Here is a 22,561-nt window from a genome sequence, read left to right on the forward strand (position 1 = left end):
GGGGAGGGTGCAGGGTCAGAGCTGCCCCCTGCAGTGACCACTCCCTCATCTAAAGACGGGCTCTGTGGACCCTCAAAGCCACAGACTCTCTTCTCAGTGGCCTTGCAAAGGATGGGCTCCTGGGTGACAGAGGACACTGGAACTGGGGTGAAGAGGTGGCCTTTGCAGGCAGCCTTCATTCATTCATTCATTCAACAAATACTTACTGAATACCTATGATTCCAACAGCAGCAGCTGCGCTGGCTAACACGTATGTGTTGAAGACGTGCCGGGCTCCGTCCGTTCTAAGTTCTCTATGGTGATTAGCCCATCTAACCCTCACGACAACCCCGAGGTAGCTGCTTGTTGTTATTCCCACACAGCCAGAGGCAGAGGCAGGTCCGCCACTTCTGCGAGTTGCACAGCTTGTGCGCATCTGAGCTCAGGCTGTCTGGGTCCTCACCCCAAACTCCACTGCCTCTCTGTACACGACCTTCCGTGTTCCTGTACAGGGGCTGGACTGGCTGGATGGCTCCCTGCTCTCCTGGGGCTCCTGGTCTAATGGAGGGGAGGGACAGTGAACAGCTAAGCATGGTGGTGAGTGCTCAGGAGAACCGGAGGCTGTGGGAGTGGCTAAAGGGGATGGGGAGGGTGGTCCTGATTTGTGGGTTGGGGAGGCGAGGCTTCCCCATGGAAGTGACAAGTGACATTTGAGCTGAAAGATCAGTAGAAATTAAGCAGGCACAGAAGGGTGAGAGAGCTTTCCAGGCTGCGGACACAGTAGGGCAAAACTGAGGCTTACAGGCCCTTTCAGGAGAAGACCAGTGTGGCTGGAGGGCAGAGAAAGGGCCAGGAGGGAGGCAGAGACACTGCAGGAGAGTTGGGCCTCCGGGGCTGTGGGGTACAGGGCTGGTCTTGCTCTTGGGCCCTGTGTCCCTAGGCCAGCATCCGAGGACCCTCTAGTAACGAAGGGCCCCCAGCTTCCCTCTCCTGTGGTGCACTAGGGTGGGCTGGGTTGGAGGAGCCAAGCCAGGGCTGGCAGGAGCCTCTCCTGCTGGGGGTGGGGGTCACAAGAGGGGAGGTGGTGGAGATGCCCTCAGCCACAGCTCAGGAGCTCCTGGGTCAGTGTCCCCACCAGGAGTGTGGCCCATCGCTCAGCCCCTGTCCCTCTTGGCTAGTGAAAAGGACTGGGGGCCCTGTCTTCGTTCAAGAGAATACCACTCCCTGAGAGGGCTAGGCTAACAAGGGTCACAGAGCCCGGGCCCTGTCTGGGAGCTCCCCCACGGTCCCCTCACACTTGTGGTGTGAGCACAGTGGCCAGCTGTGGACTCTGGAGGCTGACCACCTTGGCTCAGAGCCGTGTGACGTCCAGTGAAGGATGCAGCCCTTCAGAGCCTTGTTCCTTAATCAGTAACTCCTCGCGGACCTTCCTCTCAGAGTCAGCATGAGGATCAGCTGACAACCATATTTGTAAGTGGCAGCCAGGAAGGACGCCTTCAGCCGCAGCCAATGGAAAACCCAACCCAACTGGCTTAAACTGCAAGAAAAATGTCACCTCCCAATGGAGGACAGCTCTAGGGCTGGTCAATGTGCAGCTCAGCTGTGGCACTTGAGCATCAGATTCTCTCCATCCTGCTCATCAGGTCACGAGATGGCCACCAAGGTTACTCCCCGTGGGACATAATCACGGGTGATAGAGAAAGAGGGCTGGCGGTCATAATCAGCAGGGAAACTTTTCCTAGAAGCTTCCATCCCCGGGGCCAGTCCCTGGCAAGGGTATTGGATTACCAATCAGATCTATCCTTAAATCAGGTGGGGAGTATCCAAGGAAGGTTGGCAGAAGGGCTGCTAGGTGGACAACCAGTGTCTGCAGCAACACGTTTTATAAATGGGCTCAGGCTTGTGCCCAAGAGCGCCCCCACGTGGTTTCCTTCAGAACCACCTGAATTCACCTGAATGTTGATAGAGGCAGGACAGGTAATGGCAGAAAGAATAATATGGAGCACTTACCAGTGCCAGGCACGGTGTCAGCGTGCTTTATATGCATTATCTTGTTTAATTCTCACAACAACCCTCCGAGGTAGGTGCTCTGACTGTCCCATTTGGCGGCAAGCTAAGGCTCTGATGGGGAACTCATTGCCAGAGAGGCAGAGGCAGGACACGGCTGGCCTTTACCAGGGGGACTCTCAGCTCCAGGGAGCAGTTACAGGGGAGCAGCCACTACAAGGAAGATGCTGGAGATGAGCAAAGGGGCTGAGAGTCTAGGGTTGAGTTTGTTTTTCCTGAGGAACTTCAGGGGGTCGATCTAATGTGGTGTTTCTCAGCCTCAGCACTATTAGCGTCTTGGACTAGATGACTCTTTGCTGTAGGGGGGCCTGTCCTCTGCACTGCATGAGGTTTAGCAGCATCCCTGGCCTCAACTCATCAGAGGCTCCCATCTCTTTCCCTGCTGTTCCCACCAGTTGCAGCAGCCAAAAATGTCTCTAGACCTTGTCCCATGGGGGGCAAAATTGCCCTCTGTTGAGAACCACTGCTCTAATGGTTATCAAAGTGTGGCTCCTGGACCAGTAGCATAAGCATCACCTGAGAACTTATTAGAAACGCAAATTAATTCTCAGGCCCCATCCTAGACCTACTGAGTCAGAAACTATGGTTGTGGGCCCCGTGCTCTGTGTTTCAACAAGTTCTCCAGGTGATTCTGACACACGCTAAATTTGAGAAGGCCTGACCTGCTGCAGGCCTTCTCAGCCCTTTCCGCACATTGGGGTCGCCTGGCTATCTTCTACATGCTCCCCTGCCTGGGCCCTACCCCACAACAAGTCAGAATCTCTAGGGACCAGCCCAGGCATCAGTCTTTTTCAGAGCCTTCCAGGTGATTCTAAGGGGAGTCCAGGCTGCAAAACACTCATCTAATGGAAATGCATTAGCTTGCTTTAAATCCCACGAAAGCGAAGCTACTGTCCACTGTCCAAGTCAATTACAACATCATGCTGTCCAGTAATTACAACTGGAAGAGGATTCAGGGGTTTTCTGCGCTGCCCGTAATCAATGATGGTGTTGGAAGGCTGTGCTGGTAATCTTGCTTCCTATCCTGCATCTCTGGGTCACCTGAAATGTACCTGGCCTTGACACTGAGAAGGGACACCTGATGCTAGGTGTGAGGCTGGTCACTACCCAGTCATTTCCAGTTGGGTCAGCCCTCTTGGAGTAGAAAGTAAGTGCATGGGCTATGAGATACCAGCTAAGTGGAGTGGACTGATGGCATTGGACTAAATGAATGCATGATAAGATGATATGATTTTCCATCATGCATTTCAGAATTCAGTAATTGGGGGAGTTAATGCATTCTCTTCCTGGGGGCCGTGTGCTCTCTAAGGCTTGCTTCCTTGATGCATTTTCTGGAATGTGGCATATCTTCTGGATTGTAACCATATCCCACCCAGAGGCAGCCCAAAGACTTTAGTTGTAATCCACAAAATCACATTTGCTAAGGGGAGCGTAGGGGGTGGGGGGGGTGGGGGGGGGGTGCAGTGGGGAGGTCTGTGGGTGAGCAGTGCACACCTTGTCAGCTGTGGGCTGTGTGACCCTGACTACCCTGTTCCTTGTCCATTAAATGCTTGGTAATTATGATGGTTGCTAGCAGTAGGGGTTTTGCTATGCAGGGAATTTTGACTCTTAAAGCCACTTTATAAATCCTGTAAGAAATGTGACATTCTTTTCTTTAAATAAAATAGATCTGACCCTGGGACCCCGTCCTGGAAGCTGGGGGCTTACTGCTGAGGAGCCTCTGCTGACTCTCCTAGGGTTGCATGAGAACTGGGGGGCTTATGCACTGTCTGGAGAACAAGGAGGCCCCCTGTCTATGGGCCCTCATGGCTGCTGCCGATATCCCTAAGGGCTGATGGCTCTGTGGGGCCCATGACAAGCTTGGGCACAGGAATCTTTGCTGACACCCAGGGCTGGGACTCCTCCGGGACTGCATGGTAGGGCTTATCTGAGCTCCTGCCCCCACCTTCTCTCTCCCTTTGATCCTGCCCCCACCATGATCTCCTCAGTGGTTCTGGGCTTTCACTGAAGCCTGGATGAGAAGCTGTCCTGAGGCCACTTCTGCAAGCTCCTCTCCCTGAGGGATGGGCTGGAGCTGCTGGAGACCTTTGGGGAACAGGGAAGGGAAATAGAGGCAATTGAAACCTCCCAGCACTCTCTCAACCCATGGAGCAAGCCTAGGTTTCTGATGGGAGGTTTGGCCAATGCAGCCCCCACTCCTGACCCCTGGAGCATGGCCCCTGCTGGGTCCTGGCTGCAGCGTCCTGCTGGAACGGAGGAGAACAGAGCTCAAGGCTCTGCTTCCCTCTCTGCTAGGAGCTCCTAGAGGGTGTGATCTCTGATCTCAGCCTGTTCGTCTTTGTACCCCCAACCCCGCCCGCAAGAGCCTGACATAAAGTAGGTGCTCAATAAATGCAGAATCCAGGATGAGTGCCTTTGTTCTAATTGCGCATAGAATATTCTGTTCTTTTACGTCCTTTATTGATCTCCATTTGTAATTACAGCCTCCTTAGTGTGGTTATGTGATTCATTATTTGCCCCATTTCTGCTTTGCTCACCACTGTGTCCCCAGCACGTGCAGTAAGCACCCAATATGTACATACATCAGCCCTCCATAGCCACAGAGTTTGCATCAGCTGAGTCAACCAACTGTAGATGGACAGGCCTATGACGGTTGTGTCTGTACTGAACACGTGCAGACTTTTGTTTTCTTGTATTGTCTAAACAATACAGTATAACAACTGTTTGCATACCATGTACACTGTATTAGGTATTATAAGGAGTCTAGAGATGATTTAAAGCATACGGGAGGATGCGTGTAGGTTATATGCAAATACTATGCCATTTTATAGAAGGGACTTGAGCATCTCCGGATTTTGGTATCCACGAGGGGTCCTGGAACCAATCCCATGTGGATACTGAGGATGACTATAATATGAATGTACATACAGAGTTAACAGCCCCTGCCATCCAATGGCGCCTCGTGGAACCAGCCTGGGTGGCATGGAGTGCTCTCCTACCCATGCAAACCGATGAGACCTGTCGAGGGCCACAGCCTTTTCCCAGGCCCGTGGTGAGCGTGGGCAACCTGAGCGCCTGCATGTTCCTGGAGGGCAGAGCCTGAGGCCAGGGTTTGGCACCGGGAGCTGCAGCCCTGGAGGAGATTGGGGCTTAGCCAGCCTAGGAAGTGCCTTCAAATTAATTTACATAATTGAGCTGGGATTTTCTGTATTAGTCATCCTTTATGGCATCAAAAATTAAACACAGACATTAAATACAAAAGCTTTTTCCTTTTTTTTTTTTAAAGATTGGCACCTGAGCTAACAACTGTTGTCAATTTTCTTTTTTTCCCTTTTTTTTCTGCTTTTTCTCCCCAAAGCCCCCCAGTACATAGTTGCGTATTTTAGTTGTGGGTTCTTCTAGTTGTGACACGTGGGATGCCACCTCAACGTGGCCTGAGGAGCAAGTGCTAGGTCGCGCCCAAGATCCGAACTGGTGAAACCCTGGGCCACCTAACCGGAGCGCGTGAACTTAACCACCTGGCCACGGTCCCGGCCCTTCCCTGTTTGTTGAAGTCACTGAAGCTTGTCCACTCCAGAAGCTCCAGCCCCCTGCGCTGTGGGGTTTGATATCTCTCTGCTGCTGTCCTTCTGTGGACTAAGGGTGGGAGTTGGGGTGATGGGCGGAGGGGGCTCCTGAAGAGCACGGAGGCCTCAGCCCACCCTCACCCTTTGCTCTGCTGACCTGTTCTTGCAGGTCAGAGGGTTCTGCCTCCTTGGTGCTCCCGACCCAGTGGAGATAAGAGCACTGGTTTGGGAGCCAGATGACCCTGGGGGTTTGACTCCCGACTCCACTCTGTCGCATGTGCTCTTGGCCAAGTTGCTTCTGAGCCCTAGTTCCCACCCCGCCACCACCCGTGAATGGTGATAACAATTCTTACCTAGGAAGGTTGATTGACACCCAGCCCACAGTGAGTGCTCCACAGGCAGCTATTTTTAGCTCCTGAGGGTGAGGACACTGACGTTTATCAGTCACCCTCTAAGTGTCAGGCACCGGTCCCATGTGGTCCTTCCAGCTAGTCAATATACAAGGCAGGGGCTGTCATTCCTATTGCACAGATAGGAAACCTGAAATGTGGGCAGTCTAGTAACTTTCTGGTAGAAGGCAGAGCTGGGATTGGAACCGAGGTTGGTAGGATTCTGGATGCTGGGGTTCTGACGCTGCCACTTGTGAACATGTTTGTCTGATCCACTAAACCACGATGGCTCTGTGGGCAGTGTTTTTTATTCATCTTCCATCTTTCGATTGTCCCTAATACCATGCACACTGCTGTACACACCATTGGCACATAATAATTGCCTGTTATATAGAAACAAGTAAACTGAGAGGCCAAAACATACCAGGGGGACAAGGTTGGCTTCTTAAAAATGAATGCCTTCATGGAGGATGAAGGAGGTGGTGGGTGTGATCGCAGAGCCGTCCACGCCCTCTCACAGCACTCATCCTTCCTTCCAGGTGAGCCGGGCCCATCCTCACCGGGATGCTCAGAAATGGCCACGGCAAAATGAAGGGCAACCAGGTTGCTCCCAAACATGTGCTTGTCCCCTGCCAAGGGTATTTTGGGTCAAAGGTCTGGACATGAGTTTTTCCTTATCCTGCAGAGAAGCCAGGTGTCACCCCCTGCTCCCCCAGCAAAGCAGGCCTAATGCCAGACAAGTGGATGGATGTTTTAAGATGAATATTTTCAAACACGTTGTGTAAAATGTCATGCCAAGGAGGGGAACTGGCAGAAGGTCTCTTTAAAGTTTTTTGCGGGGAGGGGGCAGAGCAGACAACAATCCCGGGCTCTGTCTTCTTTTTCAGGTTACGGCCATATCTACCCTAGCACCAGGCTTGGCAAGTACTTGTTCATGCTCTATGCCCTCTTTGGCATCCCCCTGATGTTCCTGGTCCTCACCGACACAGGCGACATCCTAGCAACCATCTTGTCCACGTCCTACAATCGGTTCCGAAAACTCCCGTTCCTCCCTCCTCCCCTTGGCACATGGTGCTCCGGACTGCTCTGCAGGAGAAGGCCTGAGGCCAAGCGGGAGGACAAAGCTGTCCCGAGGATCAGCATCAGTGCCCAGGAGCTCCCGGGCCCCAGACCTGGCGGAGGCCCCTCAGCCCCAGGTGCCAACATGGAGCTGTTTGAGAGACTTCTCGCGCAAGAGAAACAGAACACACTGCAACTGCCCCCAGTGGCCATGGAGAGGAGCACCTCGTGTCCCGAGCTGGCGTCCGGGAGACCCTCATACTCCATCATCAGCAACCTGGATGAAGTGGGGCGGCAGGTGGAGACCTTTGACATCCCCCTCCCCATCATTGTCCTCGTCATTTTCGTTTACATTTCCTGTGCAGCTGCCATCCTCCCCATCTGGGAGAAGCAGCTGGACTTCGAGAACGCCTTCTATTTCTGCTTTGTCACTCTGACCACCATTGGGTTTGGGGATACCGTTTTAGAACACCCTCACTTCTTCCTGTTCTTCTCCATTTACATCATCATCGGGATGGAGATCGTGTGCATCGCTTTCAGGTTAGTGCAAAACAGGCTGATTCATATCTACAAACATCTCTTGCTGTTCTTTACCAAAGGGAAGGAAAATTTAAATGCCCCGTTAAAGAGTGAAGACTCCACGTGACAGACTCTGGCCAAGATGGTTTCCTTGCCTTGTCTTTTGGGGCAGTGTAGTCAGAGCTGATGGCACTGCAGCCTGTCACCTGAGACCTTGGGGCTTGGAGGCAAATCCTGCCTGAGGGCTGATTTCAGTCTTGAGGCCCTGAAGAAGCGTGGTCAATGCCCTTCGTATCAGGACTTGAGGCAAAAACTATCACCATCTCCAAAGTCCAATTAATTGCCCCGTCTTCATTTTTCAAAAGCCCCACCTTACATAGATGAAACCACTTTACGGATGTCACTGGTTTTCTTGTGACGTGAGAAAAACTTACCTTTGTTCTTGCAATCTGTACTTTCTGCTAAATTAAAATCTTCCTGGGCTGCTCCCCATCTACCCTTGATGAAACAGAGCTAGCCTGGGCAACCTCTTTTCTTGAATGATTGCATGAATGTGTGCAAGATCAGCTCAATCCCAGTCCTTGTCAGATACACTGATGCCACTGAGTGGAATTGCCACCTGTGTTCACAGGGGCCTGGGGTATTTCGGTTGCCAGATTCTGTGTAGATCAGTTTTCTCACTGACTGGCACATGATTGGCACCTCCCGAATGAGCTGGCGTGGGAGAGTGTTGATGCTTAAGTGACTGGAGTGGTAGGTGAAGGGTCAGCACTCACTCGGTATACACACTCCTGAGTCATTCATGAATGGTTGGCATGTGAAGGGGCTGGTCTGGGTGGCAGGTGCTGTAGGTGCCCCACCCATATGCCCATATGGGACTCCAGCTCCATTTGCCTGAGGACCTTCTCTGGCCACTAAAGTGTGGGCATGTGCAAAGCAGGCTAGAAGTGCCAAGGAGCAGCCTTCACCCAATGACTGATGGGAGTGGGTGGATGTATGGTGCTCAGTTTCTTGCTTCTCCCATGGGCCCATGTTCAACACTGTGCCCCTGATTTCCCCAGCAGAATGGAGCCTCAGGTGTTCCTGATCACACCCTGGATTGCCCTCCATCTCCCTTGTCTCGTTTCTCCACTGCTATTGAGATCACCTCCAAATAAGCCACTTGCACACAAATCCTTGTTCTCAGTCACTCCTGGGGACCCCAGCCTGGGAGAGGATGTAATGAGTCAGCATATAAACTGGTTGCCACATGCATGGGGTACTACAGGAGTCTTACTATTTCCCTGGTCGGTTATAAGAAATGTCTTCTTTGAGAGAATCAAAGTTTCTCGAATACTTCTTTGAGAAAATCTTGGAAAAATCAACTTGTGTCCTTTGATGAGCAAAATTAGTTAGTTCCTGGGTAAATGGTGAATTTTGCTCCAGGCTCTAGAACAAAAATTGCAAGAACCAATGAAAAGTGCCAGGAGGTTCCAGCTGAAGAGAAGGAAGCAGCTATCTTTTGAGGCTTCTCTGTTCTGTCTTAGGTTCTGGTAGTGCCAAGGGCCAGCTCTCAGAGGGATCTCAGGTCTTCCTTTCTGGATTTTTCCTCCTGTTCTGCACAACTATTAGGTTTTCTGCCCCTTTAACTCTTTAAGACCTACCTCAGGAAATGGAATTGACAAGGTGTGAGCAAGAACCACTGAGAGACGTGAAGCACCAAAAGTGGGGTTTCAGGCAGCAGCCGCCGGGACTAGGGTGTTATGGAGTTTCTTGACATCTCTGAAGTCACAGTAGTCCAGCTTAAGTGCAGCAAAGCCCCTTGAACCCAAAGGTAAGCAAGGCTGGCCGCTCAGGTGAGGGCACATGATATGATTGAAACGTTCTTCAAAGTTCATTTCAACAGACGTTCCTTGAGTGCTTGCTGTTTTCCAGGCTCAGAGAGGATTCCAAAGACGAGTCAGGTACATCCTCAGAAACGTGCAGGTGATTACAGGTGGTCCCGAGTCCCTCAGCCACTCCCTTCTTGAGGCAGTGGAAAGTCCTGTTCAAGTGCAAATGTGGAGTTTGTCAGGGATACATATTATGCAAATTAAAGGTCACAATCATTTGCTTATTTCATTTGCTAGGGGGTATTCTTCTGTGGTACTGAGGAAGTGACCCAGCATGCCTTCCTGCTCCTCGTTTCTTGCGCCTTTGCTGCATGCACCCCATATTCCAGCCTCCTTGGGCTATTTACTGCCGCCTCCCCAGGCAGGAATGTGAATTCATTCCTCCAAGCCTCTGCTTGGTTCTCTACCTTGCCTCTACACTGACACCCCAGGGGCTTCACCCTCTCTCCCAAGATCCAGAAGTTATTGGTCTGGGTGCCACCTGGGCACTGGGTTTCTAAAAGGTCCCAGGTGATCCCAATGTGTGGTCAGAGTTGAGAACCATGCACCAGCTGCTCTGTCAGCATGAATGCCCTTCTCCCTTCTAGGACTGATGAAAGACTCGCCTTCACTCCTCAGCCCACATGTCACCCACTCTGGGTAGTGATCCTGGAAGTGGTCACTCTGGTCTCGCCTATGCTCCCACTGTATCTGCTGTGACCGCTTCCTCTGTTACAGGATTGTAACCATGTCCTCTCCAAATTCCGAGCTGCCCAAATAGAACAATTGCGTCTCTTTTTATCATCATTTTTCTCTCCCCCTTTCAATCCTCCCATCCCTGCTCCACGGCATCTGCCGCAGATGGGAGAGCTCTGGATGGAACGTAGGTGCACACAAATGCCAAGGAGAGTGGCCAGCACTTACTGCACACTTACCATGTGCCAGGCCCCAAGCGGAGTCCTTTATGTGCACCACCTCGTCGAATGCTCCCTGCAACGCCGAGAGAACTGCCCCCATTTGTTCTGCCACATGCCCATGTGGGTGAGCAGTGCGGGATAGGTTGCCGAGAGACCAAAGACCCAGAGACAGCAAATGAGACATATGGGCTTATTGGGAGTTACTTACAGGGAAGGTCCAGTGGCGGCCAACTGGACAGCAACGTGCACCCGCTACCGCCCCCTGAGAGAAGCTTAAGTAGGCAGAGGAACAAAGGCTGCATGCTTGCCAAGGGGGATTGTCCCTGTATGACCTGCATTCCAAGGACCAGAGCGCCCCCAGAGAGCCTCTATGTTCCCTCAGACCACAAGGGTCTCGGTGCTAACTCTCCCATGAGAGCAGCTGGGTTGGCCAAGTCCAAGATTGTTATCGTCTTGAGTGTTGGCACATAGCCCAGACAGGAGCCTTAAGGACACATGGTCTTTAAAGGGGCACGCCAGCTACTGCCCCTATATCATTTTACAGGGGAAGAAACTGGGGCCGAGTAACTAGCTCAAGGACTCACTGCTAGTAAGTGACAGAGTCAGGATTCACACCCAGGTCTAATTTGACTCTAAGTCAGTGGTTCTCAGTGGACCACCAGCATGCCCTGGGAACTTGTTGGAAATGCAGATTCTCAGGCTCCACCTGAGACCTGTTGAATCAAAATGCTGGGAGGTGAGCTCAACAAAGCTTTAACAAGCCCTCCAGGTGGTTCCAATGTTTGATTCTCAGGCTTGAAAACCACTGCCCTCACTGCTCCTTCACAGCCTCCCTTATAGCCGGCACTCTGTGTGGACAGCCTTCTAGGAAAGGTGTGAGGTCCCTGCTCCTGGACAGGGGAAGGGGTTCTGAGGCGTAGGACCCTCTGGCCAGGGAGGCCTCCTGTAAGGTCACTGGAACTGACCCTGTCTCAATAAGAGCGAATACTCTGTCTTCTCCAAACTCAGGGTTTCTCTTGGTGGTCAGAGGAGGCTGCTTGCTGCCTGCCAGGCCTCACCTGGGGGCTCCTGATTAAAGCCCCCGGCAGGACTTGGTTCTGTGACAGGGACTTCCTGGAGCTCAGCTTGGCTAGAATCTGCCTGGAGAATGAGAGGGCCTAGAAGTTGCCCAGAAGCTTCTGGACTCAAAAGGCAAAAGGGAGTATGTTGGTGGTCACCTATTGCACCTGCCACTCATGGCGGAGAAACGCCCTGCCCCCAAGCACAGCTCAACTCTGACCTCCCGGGCCCCGGACCGAAGCCTTTGGTGGGAGGCTGAGCCAGCAGCTGTGGAGTTCGTCCTGTCCAGGTGTCCACCAGCCTGGCACGTGGTATTTAGCTCTTCCCCCTCCCCCTTTTTTTTAACAGAAGAAGAAACTGAAGTTAAGGGGCGTTAAGCGACTCGCTGTAGATGACACAGCCAAGGAGATAGAAGTGGGGGGAGGTCAAGGATGAAGTGGCAGCTCCGGGAGGCTCAATCCCCGCGGACCCTGGGGCCTGCGGAGCGGAGCTGTCAAGGGAGAGGCACCTGGTCCCTGCTGGCGCTGCCAGGTGGGGTCGGGGAGCGGATGGAGAATCGCTCCGGCAGGCAGGTTCGCTAGGCTGGTGTCGGGCGGCCAGGCTGCCCTCGGCCGGCCAGACCGCGTTTCCCTGATCGGCCACCAGGTGGCGCCGCCCGACCGCGCGGGCCTGCTCTCCGGGGCCGGTAGGTGGCGCGTCCTCTGCTCCGCTCCCGGCCGCTCCACCTCCTTGGGCCTCAGAGGACCGGGCCTCTGGGAGCGGATGTCTCCCGCTGTGGTCCCCCGGGAAGAGGAGCATCAGACCACCCTCTTCCTCTGTGACGCTCTGAGAGGGGACCTCTGACTTCTGTCCTTGCCGCGGTCCCCGAGGAGGAGGCTCCTCGGACCTTCCTTCCCAGGGGTGGACACGGGGGAAGGGGCACCTCGGACCCACGTCCATCGAGCAGCCCTCTCAAGAGGGCGCTTCGGACTCTTGTCCTCACCATGGCCCTGCGAGAGGGGGCGCCTTGGACCGCTGTCCCCTATCCTTCAAATTTCATGTCCTGCCAAGCTCCTGCCAGTGCCTGAAATGTTACCACTTGAGCCTCTTGACAGGTGGTGTCCTGTCAATAACTCCCCCGTTCGCTCGCCTTCACCCTGGGCGCTTCCTTCTCCGATCCATCGGCCTCACTCCGAAGGGCAGGGCTTTTCGGCAGAGGGTCTGGAGCTTGCAAGAAAGACCTAGTAGCTTCTACAATGTGCGTATGCCCTCTCCCACCTGGGATCTGCTGGGATGGAGGCTCCAAAAGTGACACCCAAATGGCTGTGTTGTTGGGACTGTGGGTTTGCTTTCTGTTTCTAATGCTGCTGCCTCCTGGGTGATTCTCACCGCGTGGGGTTGAGAACCAGGGACTAAAGGGGGAATGCCGGAACAGGCAAGCTTTGGCAGGAAGGGGCTTGGGGAGGCCCTAGGGACAGAGGGGCTGGGAGTCAGATGACCTGGCCGAGTGCCAGTCCTGGCTCTGACCCTGCCCTGCTGAGTGACCCAGACAAGTGAGGGATTGTTTCTGGGTCTCTCTGGAGAGGAGAGGGTTGGCCCAGGCAGCCCCTCTGGTCCTGCTGACCTCCAGGGCTTGAGCAGCTGCTGCTTTGATGGGTGGGAAGCAGAGGTGACCTGATCCCCTACGGCACTGGCGTGTGGGCTGCCGGGGCATTGCTCTGACCTGGGCCTCAGCTTCGGAGGGTGACTGGCAAAGGGGAAGAAGGGAAAGAAACCAATGTTTAGTGAGCAACTAGTATGTGCCAGGCTCTCTGCCCACATTACACCTTTAAACCTTTCTAGCTACATCTGCAGGGTTCGTGGTGATACACCCCCTGGCCCTAGCATGGTGCTGGCGCATAGTAGGTACTCAGTAAACATCTGTTGGGTGAACAAATCCCTGTGATTGGTCTATGGAGAAGATAAATGTTGGTGCTTGGGTCATAGCTTTTGCCTCTGAATGCTTGTACCAGACCACTGGGGTGGGCCCTGCTCAGAACTGCTGGAACCTTCCCAAACACTGCCCCCTCCCCAATTTGGGTGGGCCAGGCCAAACCCAGGAAGATGGTGCTGGAAGCAAAGGATCAGAGACGTCCACTGACTCTGATCAAGGTCGGTGTGTCACGGGCAGAAGTAATTTACCTGGGACGGACGAAGCGTGAGCTCAGGGTCCCTGGCTCACCTGGGACCTCCCATGGCCAGGAGAAGCTATGGCAGTGCGATCACACAGTTGTGTGTTTTTGTATTTGTCAGCATTGTAATTTGTTATTTTTTCTCATTCCAAATATTCATGTTCACACCTCGTTTTGAATGGGTAATTTTGTATTTTTTTCTTAAAGAGGGCCCCTTAAGTTGAATAGGCATCCACAAAACCTGATTCCCCCCTGGCCAAGGGATGCTAAACAGAAGGAAATGCTGTCCAGAGGGGCCGCCCCTTGAGCTGGCCTCCTGCTGACTTTCTGATGTCCTCCCCAGGCAGAGGTCCAGCCACGCTTCCATCAGGCGCTGATCCCCTCCTGCCACCTCAGCCTCTGCACACACGGTGAATAAGCTCAGGTTGGAGTCACAAGGAACAAGATCCACGCCCTGGTTTCTGCCAGGTGCTAGGACTGCCCCTGTCCAGAGATGCCCAGACAGAAGGTGACTGACAGAAAGGGTCAAGAGCAAGGCAGTCGGATGCCAGCCCAGAAACTTCCCCCGGAGCACCTCTCAATGCCGTTCTGACCGGGAAGCCGCATTGTGGCTAAGTGGTTAAGACTTTTGCCTGTGGAGACAGGCTGCCTGGCCAGCCTCGAATCTTGGCAGGTTTCTTTACCTATCAAGTCAACACCAAAATAGTACCACAAAAGGGTTGTCATGAGGAACAAACAAGAGAATCCGTGGGAAGTGCTTTAGACCCATGCCCAGCTTTGTAAGCTCTTAAAGAAATCCTTGCTGAACCCATTCCCATGATTAGGAGGCAAACTGGCACTTTTCAGCTTTCTCCAGCACCCCCTCGTTGCCTGTGGTTGGGGGAAGGTGGTAGATCGCGAGGTGAGAGGCTGGGACCTGGTGTGTTCAGCATGAGTTTGCAGGACACTCTCAGCGAGCCCCTGCTGATGCTGGGGTGGTCCGGATCTTGTGGATCCAGGCAGTATGGGCAGCTGGTGGGGCACCAGGTGACATCCCAGCATACACGGGATGGGAGGCGTTCTTCCCCAGCTCCCCTCTTGGTACCCTGGGATCCCTGGTATTCTATGTCCTTCTTTCCCAGCCTGCGCTTGTCACTTTCTTGGCTTCTGCAACACCACACTTGCCTGATGCTCTCCTTCTCTCATTGTCTTTCTGGGCCCTCCTCACTGTCTCGTGTGCTTAGGGCTTACACCCTGGACCCTTCATTTCTCTCCTGTCTCCACTCCCTCCCTTTGGCCTCATCCACTCTGGTAGATATAAGCACCATCTCCAGTCCTAGCTGCACCCTAGAACTCCAGACCCACAACTGCTTCCCCAGCCCCTCAACTTGACATGTCCAGGCTGGAGCTCTAATCTCACCCTCTGGTCCTGCTCCGCCCCCTGCCGGGAGTGCAGCCCAGCCTTCCAGTTGTTCAGGCCAGGAGCCTGGGATTGACTCGAGCTGTCTTGACTCGGTTTTCTTCTCTCTCCCACTCTGACCTGAGAGGCACATGTACAGCTTTTCAGAAGCCCCCCAGATTTGAGTGTACCTCCCAGAGATTCTGATGTGACTGTTTGCTGGTGGGGCCTGGCATTTGTTTATTTTAGAAGCTCCCAGGTGACTCAGGTTGCTTATTCATTCATTCACTCATTCACAAGCCTTTGTTCTGTGACCACTGTGTGCCAGGCACTAGAAGTCTAGCCCTTAAGCTGAGCACTTCTGAAGTATAAGCACATAGTGGGTACTCGTGTTTTGCTGGGTGAAGGTGCATCCGATGGAGGTGGTGACCCTGACCCCTCTCCCCCTAACAGAGAACCAATAAGATGGCTGGGTGACAGAGGGGCTGTGCAAGTCCTCAGACTCCCCCACCCACCATAGCCCCTGTGTCCTCCCCCAACCCAGCTCCCTGGAAGCCAGGCGCACACCGCCATGGCTGGCAGGGGGCTGTTCAGGGTCTGGCGGCCTGGGAAGCTCGGTTGTTGCCATGGTGATGATGTGCGTCTGTTCAGCAGAGAACTTTGAAGTTGACTTGGATGTGGGACAACAAAGGCGCCTCCATCTTGGATGCAAATTGTGGCTTCCTTTCATCCTCCTGGGCCCTTTCCTGCTCTGCTTTTGTTCTTGCCATTTAGATCAGAGAATAAAACCCTTTCAAATGTTGTAAATTCAAAACATAGGCAATTAAGGGGCCTCTCAGAGGTTCAAGCCCCCCTTAGTCTCTTTAAGAAGCAGTTGCATGTGTAGAAAAACAGAGATGATTGTGAAAAGGGAGTCAGCATCTCCTGGATGTTACAATCCAACCAACATCTACTGAGCGCCTACTGTGTGCCAGGCCCCGGGGGCACTGGGGATCTGGTGTGGTACAGGACCCACCAAATCTCTGTTCCTCAGAGCTTACTTTCAGGACCATGGCTCTGTGCCTCAGTTTCCCCAGTGTACAAGGAGGCTGAAGTAGCCCAGGGGTTTTCATATGGTGTTTTCTGAAACCCAGGCGAAGGTCCCAGTCGCTTCCCCCCATTTTGGCCTGAAGAGCTTTGCTTTGCTCTGGTTTTATGTACTCTGTTCCCTATAATATTGTGTTTGAAGAAAGAAGTCCAAAACTAAAAAAAAACCCCAAAAAACAAAGGGTGGGATGGAAATGAAAACCACTGGTCAAGGATTCCCTAAGGCTTTTTCTAGAAGGAATGTTCTGTGATGCTCACCACTAAGGAGACTGCAGATTCCCCGGGCTGTTCGGCCACATAGAGACTCACACACAGAAGGCAAGCTGCCTTTAGGATGTACACCCACCTGGATGGCTGACATCCTGCCTTCATTTTAAATAAAGTAAGAAGCCTCAGACAGGGTTGGAAAGAGCAAATCCTGTTACGTTTCTCACCCAGTAGACCCAGGGCTTCACTTCTAAGGCATCTGTCCTTCTCAGACTCTGGACCCGCCCTCGCCCCTTCCTCAGGGAGCTTTGCCTGGCCGGCAGCCTGCAGGGCCCACGCCCTCCTCCGAGCTCCCCTGGCCCACCCTGGCCTCCACACACCCACCAGGGAGGACCTGGGGCCTGTCTTGTCTCCCCAGCGGGACCACGTGTTCTCACAGCGCGATGTGTCCTGAAGAAATGTAATTCGATGAGCAACTGGGCGCCCCGCTGGTACTGCTTGTTCTCTGGGCCCTGCCCCTCACCCTGTACCTTGCCTGGGTTGTCTCCTGAAGTGCAGGAGAGCCTGGTGGGCAGTGCGCAGAGCCACCTGCCTTCCCTCCCTCGGCAGCACCCTCCCCTCCTCCTTCCCAACAGGTGACTGAGAGACACCAGGCCTGATTACAGCGGTGACATGAGTCTTTCCCAAAAGCCATTTTTTTTTTTTTTTTTAAAGATTTTATTTTTTCCTTTTTCTCCCCAAAGCCCCCCGGTACATAGTTGTGTAGCCCCCCGGTACATAGTTGTGTATTCTTCGTTGTGGGTTCCTCTAGTTGTGGCATGTGGGACGCTGCCTCAGCGTGGTCTGACAAGCAGTGCCATGTCCGCGCCCAGGATTCGAACCGACGAAACACTGGGCCGCCTGCAGCGGAGCGCGCGAACTTAACCACTCGGCCACGGGGCCAGCCCCCCCAAAAGCCATTTATACTGTCTGGGTGGGGAACCGGGAAGTAGGTCGGGGACCATGTTTTATTGACTATCTCTTGTCTTGAGGAGCCACAGGAAAGCTTTATTAACACAACCAGACAATCTCATTTAGGGCCATTGCACGGCCTGGGCCCACTCGAGGTTCAAGCCGGTATTTTACCCCGGGCTGAGTCTTCTCGTACTGATTTCTTTAGAAGGCATGTTACCTTTCTCCCTGAAGGCCAAGCTGATGCAAAGAGCAAAGAGCGATTCTGGACTGGAGAACCACTTCTATCAAAACACCCTGAGCTTGGCGAAGTCGCCCCCCCTGTGTGGGGCTGTTGAAATTGTGCTCTGTGCTTGATCATCGTGGGATCCATCCAGAGATCAGAGGCTCCCAGGGGGCTGAGGCCGTGTCTCCCACTTCGCTCTGCACGGTTCCAGGCGCACAGTGGGCCTGCAGTAGAGACAGGAGTAGGGACTGTCTGCTGCCGGGCATGTAGGACAGCAGCCTCTTGGCGTCAACAGCTTTGGGGAACCCCTTCCTTCTGGTGATGTGGAGGTTAGCGTCTCCAGCATCCCAGGGCTGCCACCCAGCCCCTCCCTCACCCTCTGGGGAACGTGAGCTGTGGGGAGCAGAGGGGATGGAGCATGTCAAGATCTGCCACAGGCTGGTGGGTGGGGCACACAGTTTACAACCCACCTTCTCATCTGGCTGCCACAGCCCAAGGATAAGCCCCGGAAGTGGGAACTGCTGCTGACACATTTGGAGGAAATGGCATCTTTGCTTGTGAATCTCAATACAAGTGGTTTTCATCCAGGGACACTTGGCCCCTGAGAAATCCTCCAGCCACCAGCGAGAGGGAAGGTTTCCGTGGAGCACACACCCACACGGCCTTTTCACACAGCGTTTCCCTGAGGCTTTCGTAACTCCCCCACTCTAGAGAGGAGTGGTCCTCATTCTCCAGAAGAGGGAGGAAGCCCTGCAGAAGGTGATGACTGCCCACAGATGGGTTTCCAGAAGGCGGACGGCCCGGGCGGGGCCCTAAGCAAGGCAGATGGCGCCTGCCCACCTGGGTGGTGGACATCAGTCTCCCTGGCCTTCAGGGTGGCCCTCTGCCCGAGGATCCTGTGGCATGGCTTCCCTTGGCAGTGACTCCACGTCACTCAGGCCTGAGGCCTAACAGTTCCCCCTTCCCACTCCCCATTCCAGTCCTCCTCGAGCCTGGGACTTTGTTCTGAGCCCTCTTCCTCCCTCCTTGCCTCCGACAAGCCCACACTGCCACATGCGCCCTGACAGCAGCATTAACTTCCCATCCCCCACTTGGGGCCTCCCACTCGCCCCAGAATACCGTGGAGCCATGTGGACTTGGATATGGGATTTCACCCCATACCTGTGTTATATTGATGAGCGCCCCGCCCCCACTGCACCTACCTCCCTGAGGGCAGGACAACTGGTTTGCTCAGCACTATGTCCTCAGAGCCTAGCACAAGGCTAGGCACATAGTGGGTGCTCAATAAAAATGAATGAATGAACATCAGACAACACAAGAGGGGCCTTAAATATGTGGCCAGACTTCAGGCCACAGGAAGGCCTCCCAGAGGAGGCCACACCCCTGGTGTTGGGCTGGAAGGCTGAGCCAGGGTCTGGACCTGGGAGGACCCACTGCTCACCAAAGGAAGGACCCAGGGATGTGAGACGGGAAGAGTCAGAACAGCCCTTGCCGGGTACCAGACTCTCTGCTAAGTTCCTTACAGCCTTTATTCATCGCAAACCATCCACAGAAGGTGCTATTACTATCCCCATTTTACTGGTGAGTAAACCAAGGGGCTGAGAGGCGAAGGGACTTGCCTGAGGTCATAGAGGCAGTAAGTGGCAGAGCCAGAAAGTGATCCAGGTCAGACAGTTTGCCTCCAGAGCTTCGCTCTAACTTGGCCATGCATCCGTCACATGTAGGGTGCTTTCTTTGGAGGACCATTGGGTTTGGCTGCAGGTCACACCGTGAAGGGGCTGAAGACCTGTTTCCTGATGGTGGACCATGAATGTGCCTGTCATTGCCATGTCGTTATTGTCTCCTTTCAGAAATCAGGAAAAGCACTCTTGCTGACCACAATTACACGCGCCTTTGGGCCCTTGCCCATCAGCTGTGTCCTGGGGACTGTCAGCCCCATGTGGGCAGGACCCTGGCCTGCCCCATGCACTCTGCTACCCCCGGCAACACAAAGCTCCATTCCGAATACCGCAAAGACCAGTGGGGATTTACAGCGAGTGAGGGGGTCAGTGGATGGACACTCAGTAAGAGGAGATATCAAGAGTAGGGGAATTCTTGCTAAACCCCCTTAACAGGATCCTTGCTGAAGGCAGACCAGTGATCAGATGTCAAGAGTGAGGGGTGAGGAATTTGATCAGATATCGAGGGGGATCAGGTATGGAGGGTGGGGGATCCTTACTAAACTGACCCGGAAGCTTCTTGCTACAGTAGCTGAACTACAGAGGCTGAAGACAGGCCTGAGAGCGAGGCCTCAACGGAAAGAGGGCTCAGAGGCGGCCGTCTGAAGTCGGGCCAAGGGGAGTCTGCACTGCCCATCGGGCTGATGGGCTGCTCTCAACAACCTCATCCGCTTTCTTCCATTTCCTCAAAGGTTTTCTTCCTTTAGTCTCTCCTAGAGAATCTTCTCGAGAAAGATTGGCAGCTGCTTAATTGGAGCAGAGTTCAATGGACAGAAAACAAAAACACAGATTTCTCCCTGAGGAAAACAACAAGACTTTGGATTTTTGAAAGGAACTGAAGTTATTTCCTAGGGAGTCGAGGTGTTTGGGGCCAGGAGCCGAGTCTGGGGGGCCCAGTGCCGGCGGGGTGAGGGGCTGGAGGGAGGAGAACTGGGGATGATACCCATCCATGGTTTCTACTTACTCTGTGTCCTTCCAAAACCTTCAAGGCTATGCTGACCAAGGCGCTGAGACCATGGACAGCGGGCTAGGACACGCCCACGGTGGGCACCCCCCCCCCCCCCCCCCCCCCCCGCCCCCCGCCCCACCGCTGTGAGGCTCCCAGCAGCTTCCTGGACTTTGTGCCATTTGAGACAGGAGGGTGGGAGCTGTCATCACTCACAAGCTCAGAGGACGAGGGGAGGCGACCATGGTTTTATAGCAGATGAGTGAGAGCGAGGGCTCCAGCCAGTGCCCTCCTCCCTCGACCCTCCCAACCACTGTGCTCTGCAGAGAACAGCCGGGAAAGGCGGGCAAACGGGCTTTTGAAATGGGCTCTGCCTGCAGTGCAAAATGTCCTGCTCTCTGGCCCCACTCCGAGGGATTTCCCGAAGGTGGTACTTACGCAGGTGTGAAGAGGTGGGTCATAGGGATGGCTCACCACGGCCTGATTGATCATGGACCAACAACGCAGATGTCCATCGAAAGGGAGCAATGAGGTCAACAATTGTGCGATCAGACACTGGACTCCCTCTAACACTGAAAGTGAAACTTTCCACAATCAACGTATGTTACTTTTGTAGTAAGGCAAAAGCACAATAAAAAGAATTATTGGAATGGTTTGCCACAAAAGGACATTATTATCAAAATTAAACTCACTGGGCAATAATTATGCAAAGCCTTGTGCTAAGCTCGGGGTCGGGGGAGATGGGGTCATGACATTTGATGACAGTCGGTCTTGTCCTCTGGGGGTTCACAGAGAGAGCCGGCAGGGCGGGGCGCTGACAGACAACTGACTGTGTCAGGCCACAGGAGCCCTGGAGGGGCAGTGAAGCCTGCCGGGGGAGGGCAAGGCTTGGGTTCAAGTTCTTGAGTGGTGGGAGAGCAAGGTGGAAACAAAAGCCATTGGAGGGGCTGGGATACAGGTGTGCAAGCACGGCAGGAGGAGTCGGGGGTGGTGAGGCTACTGAGGAAGGCTTGCTTCTCCTTCCCCCTGCCTCCTCCTCCCTACTCCTTTCTTTTCATTTGCATGAAGACCTTAAAAAGACCTTTAAAATTAGCAATATTCATGCAACTATTTTGGAAGGCATTTGGCATTGCCTGGGAAGGGGGAAGCCGCGTGTATCCCGCGATCCAGCAGTTCCCCTCCCAGAAAAGAACCCTGGAGAAACTCGTACGCAAGTGCACCAAGGACCAGGACACACAATTCCACAGCAGCATTGCTAATAATAGCCCCAAATGGGGGATGCCCCAGTGGCCATCCACAGGCTGGACAAAGAAATTGTGATATGGTCATACAAGGGGAGACCATCAGCAGTGAACACGGATGAACTCCAGTTGCGCACGAGATGGATGAATGTCACCAGCAATACTGTACAAAAGGAACCACAGAGAGAAAGAATAACTACAGAATGATTCCACTTACAAAAGGATAAAAAATAAGCAAACCTCAATTATACGCTTGTATATAATTTTATGGAAACACCATAGGTGGTAAAATTATAAAGAGCAAAGAACAAATAATCAGACAAGCCAGGAGAGCAGGTACTTCTAGGGGACGGGAGGTGACGTGATCGAGCAGAGGCGCCCAGGCCTCTGGGGCTTCCAGCCGGGTTTTATATCTTGATTTGGGTGGGAGTTGTGTGGGGCTCAGTGAGCAATCTTTCTTTACACTGTAAACATATGTTTTGTGCCCTCTTTGTGTATGTATGATATATCTCATAATAAAAACATGAGAAAGAAGCAATAGCAGCTTGTGGTAAAGAACACCTCAAAAAATATGGAAAAGCATAAAATTACAAGTGGAAAGTAACCATCGTCACCCTCCTACACTCCCCTCCCTCTGATATTTTCACTTGATGGAACTAATTACTGTCAACACCGTCATGGGTTTACTGAAACCCATCCAGAACCGATCTGCCTGCATTTTGCACTAGCACATGTCTGTACAGCCTTTTTAATAAATTCATTTGTTTTCCTAACTTGGATCATAACAGACATGCCGTCCTGGAGCTTTGGTTTCGCTGAAGAATAACACGTCTTGGCTATTTTTCTATGGTCAACACTGCATTACCTAATTTTCTTAAGCGGCCACTTGGTGTCTCACTGTGAGGGTGGCCACCACTTACTTTCACAGGCCTCAGTGTGCAGACACTCAGCAGGTTTCTGGATTTTTCCTGTTGGAGTTCTAAAGTCACACAAGTGACTTAATTAATTTTCAAAAGATTTCTCATCCTTAAGGATTCTCTCCCATTTAGGGGGGTTGGTGAGTGCCTGGCGTTGTGGAAGACATTCTACAGTCTCTCGACGCTGCCGTTTTAAAGGGATTTGCATTCTGCTCTCCTCAGAGAGCGAAAAATCTGCAAGAGCTGCAAAATCTGGAACTTCAAAAATGAGGGCCAGAGGCTGGCCCGCTGGCACAGCGGTTAAGTTCGCACGTTCTGCTTCTGCGGCCTGGGGTT

General features: G+C 53.2%; 1 protein-coding gene across 1 annotated transcript in view; it reads left to right on the forward strand.

Annotated features, from left to right (window-relative positions):
• KCNK18 (potassium two pore domain channel subfamily K member 18) overlaps positions 1-7,706 on the forward strand; it is a 12,449-nt gene extending 4,743 nt beyond the window's left edge. The window contains exon 3 of the mRNA XM_046652836.1: positions 6,889-7,706. Within this exon, the coding sequence (XP_046508792.1) occupies positions 6,889-7,706 (818 nt within the window). The remainder of the gene's footprint in view (positions 1-6,888) is intronic.
• The last annotated feature ends 14,855 nt before the right edge of the window (positions 7,707-22,561 follow it).

Source organism: Equus quagga, chromosome 2, assembly GCF_021613505.1.
Source record: "Equus quagga isolate Etosha38 chromosome 2, UCLA_HA_Equagga_1.0, whole genome shotgun sequence".
NCBI classification, from domain to species: domain Eukaryota; kingdom Metazoa; phylum Chordata; class Mammalia; order Perissodactyla; family Equidae; genus Equus; species Equus quagga.